At 35.6% G+C, this 13,700-nt stretch overlaps 1 protein-coding gene across 7 annotated transcripts in view; it reads left to right on the top strand.

Annotated features, from left to right (window-relative positions):
- The window catches only part of Dlish (Dachs ligand with SH3s), a 36,321-nt gene that overhangs the window by 5,773 nt on the left and 16,848 nt on the right, over window positions 1-13,700 (top strand). For all 7 annotated transcript variants that reach the window (XM_074136148.1, XM_074136119.1, XM_074136157.1 and 4 more), the window contains exons 4-7: window positions 7,462-7,607; window positions 7,712-7,901; window positions 11,254-11,396; window positions 11,480-11,718. In XM_074136148.1, the coding sequence (XP_073992249.1) occupies window positions 7,462-7,607; window positions 7,712-7,901; window positions 11,254-11,396; window positions 11,480-11,644 (644 nt within the window). In that variant the 3' untranslated portion in view covers window positions 11,645-11,718. The remainder of the gene's footprint in view (window positions 1-7,461; window positions 7,608-7,711; window positions 7,902-11,253; window positions 11,397-11,479; window positions 11,719-13,700) is intronic.

Here is a 13,700-nt window from a genome sequence, read left to right as displayed (position 1 = left end):
GGTTACAGACAGCATTGTCCATCACCGGACCAGTGAGCTGTAAGAAGCTCCTAGAAAGAGAAAAATCTAAGGGTCAGCAGCTGGATTCGAACCCGGGACCTCTGCGTGGGAGTCCAGTACGCTAACTGCATAGCTAATCCCTTCCCTTATTATTATTATTATTATTAATGCTAACATGTATATCATTAAGGTCAACACTTATTTTTAGTATAAATTTTAAGCGTCAACACAAAGTTTAACAAAACTTTTACGAGAACTGCGTCAAGAGATATCATATGAGTGTCCATAACAGATTCCCTGATCACTTTTCACATCTACCAAGCCGTGTCTTCATCAGAAAACTATCTGCACATCAGAGAAAAAATGTGCATACACTTTAGCTGTAATTCCCCATAATTTTTTTTACTTACGAACTTTTCTTTCCCTTGCTATTCATTCTCCAGAGTGGAGGTTGAGGATTCTCGGCTAACCCTGGACTAAAGGCTGATTTTTGCACAGCTCGGGACCTACAGCTGAAGAGTTGTGGGCCCATGAGAAGTTTCTTAGAACTTTTCTAGATCAAGGCTTTGCTTTCCATTGTCTACTTGCCTTGTTCGAGTATGTTCTGCCACCCAGGAGCCCTCAATACGGGCTCACACTATCTTAGGGTTGGCTTGTTTAGCTCTAATTGCCGTCTGTCTGTCAGTAGAGAAAACTTGTCCCTCGTCTCGGAGATTTCGTTTAATTATCTTCTTGATACAATCTACTCGTATAATGGCATCAACCACTGCTTGGAAGTCTGTGCGTGAATGCCTAGATTCATCTAGAAATCTTAGCCTATATAGAACATTTTTCTAGTAGCGCCTTTGTCCACCAATCCAGCGACCCATAAGGAATCATGGAATTAACGACCTTGGCCTAAATCAAATGGGTCATTCTGGAATTTCCCAGTTGTTCTTACACAGCTTTTTACAGATACCTAGGGCTAAAATGGCTCAGTTACGATAAACCATTACAGACAGCCGCCAAAGATATTGGAAAGGAAAGGAATACACTTCTGCCAGAGGACCGGATGTGTTAGGTCTACTCCCGGAAATTTATGTGTGTGGAGCGAACTTACTGATTCGGCCATGTAAACCTCATTAGCCTCTGTCCAGACATCGCTCGATGGCCTAATTATCTCATCGTAGATGTCCCATAGAACTTTCACCAAGAGCTTTCTTGGGCTTTTCATACCTATTACAGAATTATGCTGCGTTAACGCACTTTTTGTATGCTCCCCAATTCTGGGTACGATTTGGTTTATTGAAAAGCACTCTCATCTTGGCCCTCGACCTCTCGAGGCAGTTATTCCGCCATTCTATGCTGAATTTTTGTGGTTTTCAATTTTTCGGACATGGTAGACCGTAAGAATTACTTCACTTACCAAGCTCACCACCCATTCAAGGCTTACCTAACTCTAACCTGTATAATTAAGAGAACTTTCCGCGAGGTTTCAAGTAGGGACTTATTGTATCTCTTCCAGTTTTTTCCCCTATAGTTTAACCAAGTTTAAACTATAATGATTTGGGTATCAGTGTTAAATCTTATGTGATGATTGTCGGAACAAGAGATAGCGGGCGACACGTGCCAATTTGTAATCAAGGTGCCTAGCTAATCTGTAGAGAGCGTGAGATTAGTACCCCACCGAGAGTTCTAGTGATCAGCTTCTCCCTCACGGCAAACTCAAGATCTTGCTTCGTTCACAATCTTCGGTGTTCCCCCATGTAGTGCTTTATCGGTTCCTAATGAGAGTTGAATATTCTTGCAACTGCAGAAGACCACAATGTCTTAACTCGTCTACGGAGGGCGTCTCCTGAAAAATATGCGGAGCAAACCACAAACTGCGCTCGGTCGGTAATGTGAGATGTAACATAAAACACCGGAACAAGGTTCCGAAATTAGTGAGCAACTAACACTAGAAATATATTATATGTTGGCCCGGAAAGCACCCTATATTGTTTAGAATTCAAGCCGCCAACAGCTCCTGTTCGAACCAGAACTCCTGCAGGAGTGCTAAATACTGCCGTTGTTGGTCGAACTTAGACAGAACAACGAAGCCCTATCATGATGAAGGTTCGAGTGCAAAGGCCCTGTCAACGCTCATGGAATCCGTTCCTCTCGCAGATTCTCCACTTTCATATGAGTGTTAACCTGCCCCAGAAAAGGTTCTTCTCGTTTTCAACTGAGAAAGAAGGGCTTACTTGATATTCCTCTTGGGACTTGGTTGCTTCAGATGCAAAGCCTGAAATCCGGGAACCCAATTTTTTCGTTAATAACTGACTATTTTTTAAAACTTTTTATAATAGAGTCACACTGTCACTTTTATTTGGATTTTTTTTCTTAAAAAATAATTTATTGGGGCCTACCATCTCAAGCTCCTCTCTAAAGTGCCTATTTGGGACAAATCTTCTGTTACTACTGCTACTTAATGTCAATAGGATTGTTGTAATTTCAAATTAAAGGATAACTGGATATCCGGATACGATTTTGCAGAGAAGGAGAAGGCTTTACAAATTTTCTTGAAGGGATGAGTTTGGTGTAGTGGTTAGAATTAGGACAAGTGAAACATCTCTAATTCGAGTCCAGCTTGTGGCTATTTTGTGTCTGTTGGAAAAATTGTAATAGTTAACTGTAACATTATTCGCCTCTCACCTACGACATCTAATTTGGCTGTTATTTTCTCGGAGATTCCATCGATTGTGATTAAACATGCTGTGTTAACTATTTGTAGTACCCTAACTTTCTCATTCAGTCCTCAATCTGGTTTATCTTACCAGTCTTGCTTCAGTACTTTCTTAAATTCGTCTTGAGACAGATTTATGAACTCCTCGCTCTGTATTAACTTCTTTCCAATTGCGCTCAATCTGCATTGTACAAAACGTAGGCATTCCCCAAATAGTGCGCCACCCATTATATACTCGTACATATCGAGCAGGCACTGTTGTATGTTCATTAATCATTGCTACAAAATGTTCCTTAGATCTTTCCTACACCATTCGATGATTCGAAAGAATCCTTATGGTTAACATTCTTCATAAATATCTTCGATTGGGCGCAAGTTGATGATTAAGTTAAGTTGGCCCCATTTCATGTTTATTTTTTGGGAGTTCCTATTCTCTGAGTTTGGCAGCCCTATTGCTGAAATTAGCACCTGGTACTGGGGCTTGAGAAGAACCCACCTTCACCAACTCATCTGCCTTTTCATCACCCTAGATTGGGACCTGATACCAGAAAAGGCTTAAAATTTAAATCATTTCCCGTATGATGATGACGTTTTCATTTGGCTGGCTATATGGTTATAATGTGTTTGGTTAAACACATTCAGTTATTACCTGAAATAACAGGAGGGCCAACTGAACGTTCGGCAAATTTAGTTTAGAAAAGTTGTCCAATAAATTGGACAATGAGAGCAGGTCTCGTGAGTGTCCACACTTGAATTTTATGATGGGAATTACCTTTGGACGTTTTTGTAATTTTTAAGCATTCAGTCACAGTTCTGTGGTTAGGCACACATTTGGCCTTCTTTAGCCAATCACTACCATGAAAGGATGATCTAGCTAGGCAATCCAGTTGAAAGTGATAAGATGGAGAGAATTGTGTGCCCCACTTCTGAGCCATAGTTTATTTTTCTCGCGCTAATGTGAGAACTCCCTCATAGTAAAAGAAAAGGACGCTAGAATTGTTTAAAAACAATTCTCTATATTCTTATTAATACTTGTTTCATCCAAACTTAAATATGTGATCATTTCACGTAACATAAATTTATTGAATTAGTAAACTAGATGACAAAAACGCTGTCGTGCTATTGATACTTATTCGTATTTGTTCCAGTATTATCTTTGATTAACTCTCGTCTAGGTGTATTAGTACAGTAAAAGCTCCTTATTCGCGCTTCCTTCATTCGCGTTTTCACTATTCGCGGATTAAAAAAATGCGACCCAATTCCTATATTCGCGGAAGTACACTATGATAATAAAAGGATTCCAATAGGTATCCAACCCAATATCCTTTGTAAATGCCGTCAAATGGACTAATAAAAAAAGTAAATTAGATCTTATTACAACTTTGCCTAAAGTATGTTGTTAAATGATATCGCCGAGGACTTTGACATAAGCCGCCTTCGCCGCGATCGGTGATTTTGAGAATGTAAACGCACAGAATGAAAGCAATTGTTCGTGATCCAGCGATAGAAAAAATGGAAGTGGCGTTGTCATTATGGATCGAAGACCGCAATCAAAAAAGGGTGCCCCTGAGTGGTCCAATGGTCCGGGAGAAGGCAAAGTATCTTTACGCTCATTTTAAAGAACCTGATGGTAGTTGTAGTGGCAAGTTCAAACTTTGACTGCAAACAAAAGCTTTTAAAAACTGCCAAGCAAGAGAAAATTACAAAATTCTTCAAACCATTGCCTAAGCCTTAAGATAATTAATCAAAATGTTCAAAAACTTCAATTAAATTGATTTTTTTATATATTTGTTTTTTTTTTATTTTGTCAGCTAGGAACGTATCCCCTATAATCCCATATAAATTACCATTCCGTATTCACGGTTTCTGTATTCGCGGCATATTTATGGAACATATACCCCGCAAATAAAGAGCTTTTACTGTAATTTATTGCATTTATTAAGTTCATGTCTTTTCGGTCTAGTATCCAAGATCCGGCGTTATATCTCAGAGGAAAGGAAACCAATTTAAATGAAACAAGTCGTTTGTTAGCTGTGCTAGTTATCAGGGCGAACACTTAGTCCATTTCACAGAGATCGGAATTGTTACTTTTGCCAGTGTTTTCAAAACTCGTTTGGATAGTTTATTGGATAGCATGTGGTGGTGCTTCACAGGGCGGGCTCTTTGTTTTTCCTTGATAAGTATTCTAAACCAAAATTGGTACCATTGTGTTGGCGATATTTATTTGTGTACTTTTTTTTTGTTTAGAATTTTGAATTTAGGTAATTTCTAAGTGGTACCAAAATGTTTACTTCATTAGTTTTAAAGAAGATTATCAGATTCAATTTGTTAGCTTGTGTTAGTTTGGAAAAGAGTCCAATTTACATGTTCTGTGCTTAATTTCTGTTTTTCCTATAATGAAATGACATTATGGGTGAATCAGTTTGCTGCCGTGTTAGATAAAATAAAGACAGTTCATCGAGAAGTGTGTGCTACTTTGCGCTAAAGATTCAAATAGATACCTTTTTTTTATAGAGAGCTTAATGTTAATGCTTGTCTGTTTACTGTTTCAAATAATTTAAAGGCCAGAGAGGACCTTGTTCATTTTTTGGGCAATTTGTCCTATCTTGGCAGAATTTAGGGTGCGACACCTTGGTGTTCGTTCTTTAACTTTGCCTAATTTTAGAGAGCTTTTAAACTCTGCTGTCTAAATCTTATTAAACATGCTTGCTCTGCCAGGTTGTATACTCGTAGATACCAATAGATTCAAGAATTTAATTGTTAGTTTATGAAGATTTTCATTTATTTTATTTTTCTTTTTTTTTTTTATACTTTTCAAGAGGATGTTTATTAGTGCTTCATGGAGGTAATTTTTCTTTGTTACATTTATATAATAATTGTGATATTTCTTCCTCATTAAAGATGATTTTTGTTTTGTTCTATAGTCATTTCCGTTAAATAACTTTTTGTTTTATTTTTACTTAATTGTAAAAAAAGCACCTAACTTCCGGCTGACAGATTTCCAAACCGTATTCGCTTTTTTTTGTTTTTTTCCACTGTAAAGATTGTAAATTTTTTATTATTATTTATTTTGCAATTTACAATCTGTATAAATATATACAATAAGTAAATGGGATGTAAATAAGATGAACTGGTGCGGGAAGAGCAGGAGGAGAGAAGCTACCTAGCGGTAGCACTCTCTATACGAGATAGGGGAATGTGTGGAGGAGAATCCTCAAGGAGAGATAGGAGAGTAATGGCGTTTAGTTCTTCAGACTGTAAGGAAGTCGCAGGGCCGCTGGCGATTCAGTCGGCGAGTAGGATTGTTAGGGATGTCTGAGGAGGCGAGAGACTGTACAAGAGGATTTGAGCAAGTAGAGAGAGCAGTATGGAAGATTGTAAATTAATTCCAAAAAAGTGCATAACTATTATTTTCATTATTATTATTATTTTTTTTTTTATTTTTTTTTTTATTTTGGCGCATCAACAGCTGAGGTTATTAGCGCCCGGAGCTTTTTCCAGTGTACTGCCGGCCTCCGGACAGTGTTCTCTTGTTACAGACAACACTGTCCATCACCGGACAGTGAGCTGTAAGAAGCTCCTAGGAAGAGAAAATCTAAGGGTCAGCTGCTGGATTCGAACCCGGGACCTCCGCGTGGGAGTCCAGTATGCTAACCTCATAGCTAATCCCTTCCCTCATTATTATTATTATTATTATTATTACGCGTTCTGTGAAGAGTGGTCACTGCATGTTAGGTGAAGCTTCTGGTTTTACAGTCCGAGCATAAATCAGTAAGCGTATAGATAATTACATGTCATCTCCATGGATAAAGAAAAGAACAGCCAAAAGTAGTGGTTCCTGCGGACTGGTAGTGCGGTACCTCATTGAGGGTACCTCCCGCAAAAAAAGTTACAGCAGAATGATTTGAAGATCTGAGTTTGATTTATGAGTTTATTTATAGATTGGTTTATAGATTGATTAGAAGGACAATACACTGTCCCAAGACGCAATCTACTGCAACAAGAAATTCGATGCTTTGAAGTGTTTTTTTCCTTTCATATTATATCCGGTTATATTAAGCTCGATAAAATTCATTCAGTATTCATGATTACGCCATGTATCCGAATGTCTATTTAGATTTTATATCTTCGTTTAGATTTCTCCTAGATAACTACCATAACTGGTATTTGCGATTCAATTTCTATGGATGTATCGATACTAAGTCGAACTAAATATATCGATACAATTTTAATTTATTTATTTAACATTTGTAGGTTTCTTTTGTACTTAATATTTTTTACGTAGTTTAGGAGCGTACGTACCCAATAACCAGAGAAATATGGACAGCTTTTTTGAATTTTGAATTTAATTTTGCATAACGCCTGTTTTAGAGAGCTTTTTTTTTTATTTTTAATCGACAGCTACTATTAGTTATTAGTGTTTCTTTGATAATAACTTACTCATTAAATGAACGAAGACTTTCCGCTGAAATTGCGCAATATTAATAATTGTTGGTTATGCATTTTTGACCTAATTCTTTTCTGCATTGGTTTAAGGTATTGCAGAGGGAGTAGGTAACTGCAAGTATTTCATTACTAAAATATAAATGAATTTACAGCGCTTTTTTTTTTTTTGGTAATCAGCTCAGGCATATCTTTATGTAATAATTATTACTTTTATTATTATTCTAACATTCTTTTATTTTTACTAATTTCCTTTAAAAGATTGAATTTTGTAAAATTGTACCATATATCATTGGGGCAAAATGCGCACGCAGGAGGAGGAGAGACATCCGACTGTGAGAGTTACAGGAAGAAAGTGGACACATCCGCAGGTACTCAACAGACTCAGAATATAGCCAGTTCTCAGGCTTCCTTACATAGCGCTTCATCATCTCAACCTGAAGTACATCCTTTTTTTAAGGTTTTTTTTTTTTAAATCCATTTAACTTTTTTGTTTTTCAATCATTTTATCTGTAATAATGTTTGTTTCATTTTCTTTCTTTACGTCTGTCCACAAAATTATAGGATCCTTCTGGAAGATTTATTGTATTATATACGTTTATTGCTAGAGATGAAAATGATGTTAGCGTGGAACGCGGTGAGTTTGTAACTGTACTAAATAGGGAAGATCCAGATTGGTTTTGGGTGATTAGATCTGATGGCCAAGAAGGTTTTGTTCCAAGTGGATTTGTATACCCAGCTGATGTAATTCAAGGTATTTTTCCCCTTAGTATCTTTTACATTCTTAAGAACTGTTGTACTTGGGATGATCTGGTTTTATCTGTTTGACCGAAGTTGAAAAAACAAAACAATAAATTAAAATTAAAATCTTCACATTTTTATAAAGCTTTATTCGAGCTTGATGAATTGATTCTTTGGTTTTAAAATCGGATAACAATTTGTTTGTAAATAATTTTACCAATTCCAAGTATTATTATTATTATTTTTTTTTTTTTTTGGCGCATCAACAACTGAGGTTATTAGCGCCCGGAGCTTTTTCCAGTGTACTGCCGGCCTCCGGACAGTGTTCTCTCGTTACAGACAACACTGTCCATCACCGGACAGTGAGCTGTAAGAAGCTCCTAGGAAGAGAAAATCTAAGGGTCAGCTGCTGGATTCGAACCCGGGACCTCCGCGTGGGAGTCCAGTATGCTAACCTCATAGCTAATCCCTTCCCTTAAGTATTATTATTAATATTTTTTAACCACCTACTGAAAAGTTTATACATTCCTTCATTTCATTTACAACTACCTCAATTTTTATTATTATTTTTATAAGAACAACTTTTTTTGGCACGTTTTAATCATACACGTACATTCTCAATAATTCTAACCTATTTGAAATAAGTATTTTTGAGTTTGGCTGCATTTTAGGCTAGAAATATAGAAGTGTCGTTGACTTTATCCATCGTACGTTCGCTTGTTTTTGAATCCCTGACCGGTTTCGAACTTTCATCATCTATCATCAGAGGTAGATCATTCAGTTCGGTCTTGAGATTTAGACTTCACTTACGTTTTCGTCATCTCACACTACTCTTGTTTTAATTTTTATGAGCAATGAACCTTTTTCGGTTATTATGCTCTTCCACTCACTTCATCTTCATTCCTTCTTCATCACTTCGCTGACTTTTCAGGGTTTACTTGGGCTGAATCATTTCCCAAAGGCCTCCGCAATGTTGTTTTGAATTCTGTTACTCCAGTCGAACCTGTTCATAAGACGGACATTCAGCAATGATATGATGCACGGACAGACAGCTTTTACGGGCGTTGCATAACGGAGTAGGGGTTGCCACACATCTTGTTACTCTTGTTACTCCAATTTTGAAATATTTTTAGTTTATAAAAAATCTCTAAGAAGTTAGAGACCCGCTCTTGCTAAAATGTATTGTGGTAATGGGTTTGATTGCCTTCTAAGCCTAGAATTTTGTTTAATGGTTAATATACAGGGTGTTTCAGGGTTAAGTGTCCTAACTGAAAATATGAATTTAGGACCTCAAAAAAAGAAAAAAATTCCTATGAAGGTATGCCCATTAACGCTTTGTTTATGAGATATTCACGTCTAAAGATTTCCATTTTATGAATTATTAGGTAGGTTATAATAAAAAAAATTAATAGTGTATTCCAACTACTTTATTAATAGAAAATAATGACAATTAAAAGTAAATAAATAAATAATAAAGAAAATGAGGAATCGGCATCTTTCTTCCACAGCAGCAATAGCCGAACGGCACTGGATTGCTGTTATTGATTCAATTACTCTTCTTCTTAAAGAATGAAGATCATTGACCGGCATTTCATAGACTTTTCCTTTAATGGCACCCCAAGCAAAAACAATCCATTGGTTTCAGATCTGGAGAGCAAGCAGGCTAAGCCACTGGTCCTAAACGGCCAATAAAGATTTTAGAAGGAATGATAAATTGATTTGTATAACTTATTATTTATTTATTTACATTTAATTGTCATTATTTCTATTAATAAAGTAGTTGGAAGACACTATTAATTTTTTTAATTATAACCTACCTAATAATTCATAAAATGGAAAATCTTTAGACGTGAATATCTCATAAACAAAGTGTTTACAGGCATATCTTCAGAGGAAAATGTTTTCTTGTTTTGAGGTCCTAAATTCATATTTTCAGTTAGGACACTTAACCCTGAATCACCCTTTATAAGAAATTTATCGATGTTTGCTAGTCAGTCGCCTCTGTCAACAACTAATAAGGCAATTGGTCGTTAAGCTCGCCTGAAAAAAATTGGTCATTACTCTTTTTCACTTATAGGTTTAGTACAGCAAATACGCGGTATTGCAGCATTAAGTTCTGGAAGATAGTTTCAACAGGTCAGGTGTTTTCGCCATTTATTACAGTTCAGCTTACTGATTGGCTGACTAGGATTGTCCAATTGAACAAAAGTGATTGCTTCTCGTAGTTAGCATAGTCACTGTTAAAAGTCTGAATCATGAAAAAAACCTGGTCGATTCAGTTTATGACTTTATTTCATCCTATTATCTGATCGGTAAAAGTTGACACCCAAAAGTCTGACGCATTATTGGACTAGAAACTCGGCAGCATTAGGCATTATTTATACTTTTATTTTTTTCGCTTTCCAGGGTTCACTTGTCTTCTTTTGAGAGTATAAATCAAAACGTTAATACTCCGCTGCCTCAGCTAAAGTAATGTTCATGGCATATCTCTGCGTACTGAGCTATTTCTGTTTTATTTTCTAATATTTATGTATTTCCTATTTGGCCATTGCTCGACAGGAAACTTGGCACTACCTTTTTCATTCATTCATCTTTCTTCATTTTCTCATCAAGTTCTCTTCCCCAAATCAAAAAAGAATCATTCTGAGGGCTTTCTTTCAGTATAAAAAGTTTCATATAATCCCTGATTTGTTTTTCCCGAGTATACAGCGTCTTTTCTCATAATTGGCTGAATTGATCATATATTTTTGTAGCAATGGTGAAAAACCTTATCAGCCTAAAAAATGATTTCTTCTTCTTTTGTTGAACGATGACGTTCGGTACTTTTGTTTTGGTAAACAGCATAACTTACCCAAGAAGTGTGGATATCCAAAACTATTTTACACACTGTAGAAGCCTAGCTCTGTAAAGAGCTTGGATGTTAGGATAATATCTCTCTTCTTTTTTTTTTACGTACGCTACAGTATTATTTTCCACATATTAACATCACAAAATCTCGAATGACACAGAATTTTACTTCACTAATGAGGATTCTTTTTTTCTTTCGTCAAATTTCAATCTAAAAATCCTGTATCAATTTTTTTAACCAGATTATTGTTTAAATTTGTTTTTTCAATTTTTAACAATTACTTTATGAATAAAAGCAATGTAAATACTAAATAATTATTAAAAATCAACTAATTAGCACAACATCGGTAAAACTTTCATCTCATTCATTAAAACAATTCTATTCAATTTGATAAGATGTACTCAATTAACTGTGAAAAAGAAATTATTACTAATTTCCATAACATACTTTATGAATAATATAACAATAATAAAGTTAGAAATTCTAACGTGGGACTTTCTGTTTCCTGCATCCCCAGGGCACATTAACCAAATGAATAATCAGAATATAAATACGGCTAATGTAAGTGGGGCAAGAAATCAGGCTAACCAACTTACGCCGGCAACTAGTGATGATCTAAGGTATCATGGCACTGAGTTAGTTATGCTGTACGATTACAAGGTAGAGTTCAATAATTATGATTAATTATAATCATACAAAATTATGTTGACAAAATAAATGTAAATTTTATTAAATTTCTGTAGGCTCAGGCACCAGATGATCTTTCCGTTAGAAGAGGCGACTGGATCTATGCAGATTTAAATAATCAAACAGTTGACGGCTGGCTTTGGGCATATGCACCAAAAACGAGGAAATATGGATTTATACCAAAAGCGTATGCTCGACCTCCAGCAATGACCAGCCTTTAATTAGCATGATAGCGTATTAAGATTGTGTATTTATATCTGAAGCAGCGAGTAATCATTTTTTAAAAAAAAAGCGAGTAAGTATATATATACATATTTTTTTTTACTTTAGGTCAACACATCATATACATTAAATGGTCACTTTTAGCCGCACTTAACTAAATAATTAAATAAATGATTAAGTAAGTCATTTCAGTCTGCTCCAGATGTTTAACTTTGAGGAAGTATTCAAGCAAACGCTCAAATCTCGAAGTGTTTTTTGTTTTTGACGAGAATACGTCTTTAAATTTGCTATCATATGGAGGCAATCCAAAAAACCTAATGATAACAAAATCAGGGGATACAGTTTGGCCTTATAGTTTCGAATCTATCGTCTACATCCAAAATTAAATTAGACCACTGGCTAGCTAAAGGATCAAAGAATTCATTACGATAAGCGAGGACTATGGCGCATCGCGTGCGGTGGAGGGGAAAGCGCCGCCATTTTGAGATCATTTCGCTGCGTATCGAGATTTGTAATTAGTATAACGTTTGACTCGGAGAAGCTGCGATGTTCGTTTAAGTTTTAATCGTCAGCTGTCGTCACAATCTATCGATTGTATATAAAACATTAGTGTAAAATAGTGACCGTGAATATAATAAGGTGTTAGAATAAAAAAATATCAAAAATATATAATATCGGCCTATACGCGTCGAAAAGCAAAAACCAAATACAGAGATCGTATACGGTTGAAAAGGGCTTCTCAAGAACAATCGAATGGTAATAATAAAACACCATATGACCGAGTCAAGCTGAGCCAGAAATGTAAAAGACTGAATGCAGTTGAATCTGCAACTGGGGCGGTTGAAATTATGCAAGTGGATGATGAAATCGCTTCTACATCGACAACGGATTGTATAGGCATAAGATTGTGTTCGATCGTCGATTTGTTTCCTTGATTTCATTCTAAATACATAAATAAAAATATTTTATATAAAAAATATAGCCCGTTATGTAAACGTATTCACGTACAACACACGGCCGTAACCATAACACAGCCACACGTTAATTTTTTTAATACAATTGCGTAAAATAATTCTTATAATTTAACGTTTATAAAAATATCTGATATTTTATTCAATGCCAAGCATTTAGTTTTATAGAATTTTTCTAGAGACATTTGATTAAATCTGCTTAGATATCTTACCTTTCCTGCGAACTCAATTTTTAAATTTAAAAAAAAAAAGTAATAATTTCTATTGGCGCTAATGACCTCAGCAGTCGATGCGCCCCCCCCCCCAAAAATCTATTTTATTTCATTCTTTAGCATCTGTGTGCAAAAGTTCAAAGAAGATGCTTCGATTTATTAGAAGGAAACCAGATTTGCTTAAGATGAAATTATCAAGAAGTAAAAAAAAAAAATGCAGGCCTTTAATTTTGTAGTGGGTATCTATCATTTAAGCCAGTGATTCCCAAAGTGGTCTATATCGACCCCTAGGGGTCTATGACAACCTGCAAGGGGTCTACGTCAGCGAAAAAAAATTTGGGGGTCCATGAAATGAAAATGGGGGTCCACGATAGTGGATCTCAACACATACACTGATAGTACCTATTTACTTACATCATACTATCTTATAATATCAAAACATATTCAGCGCTGTTACCAATCTCCTAACGAAAAAAAGAAACAGACTGGACATCATTAGCCGAGGAGATTTAAGATTAACCCTTACAAAATTGACGCCAAATGTTGATAATTTATTATTAAAGCATCAGGTTCATCCTTCTCACTAAAAATATTGACTTATTGCTTATGTTATTTTATTTATAGTTTATTTTATGTTTGTTTAATGTTACGTATATTTTACATAACAGATACAAAATTTTATTTTGAGTAGTTTTAATTTAAATTCAATTAATAAATGTATAAATTAACATGTGTTTTTACTGTAAGTTTTAAACACTAAACTTCACTACAGTTAGAAATTTACAGGAAATCAATATCAGGTAAGTAGGGGGTCTACCCAACACGGAAAAACATGGCAAGGGGTCTACGACACAAAAAAGTTTGGGGAACTC

The sequence above is a fragment of the Rhodnius prolixus genome, unplaced genomic scaffold, assembly GCF_049639745.1.
Source record: "Rhodnius prolixus isolate KJV_2025 unplaced genomic scaffold, Rpr scaffold_1, whole genome shotgun sequence".
Lineage (NCBI taxonomy): Eukaryota > Metazoa > Arthropoda > Insecta > Hemiptera > Reduviidae > Rhodnius > Rhodnius prolixus.
Note: the sequence above shows the minus strand (reverse complement) of the source record. Positions and strands in the feature narration are given on the sequence as shown.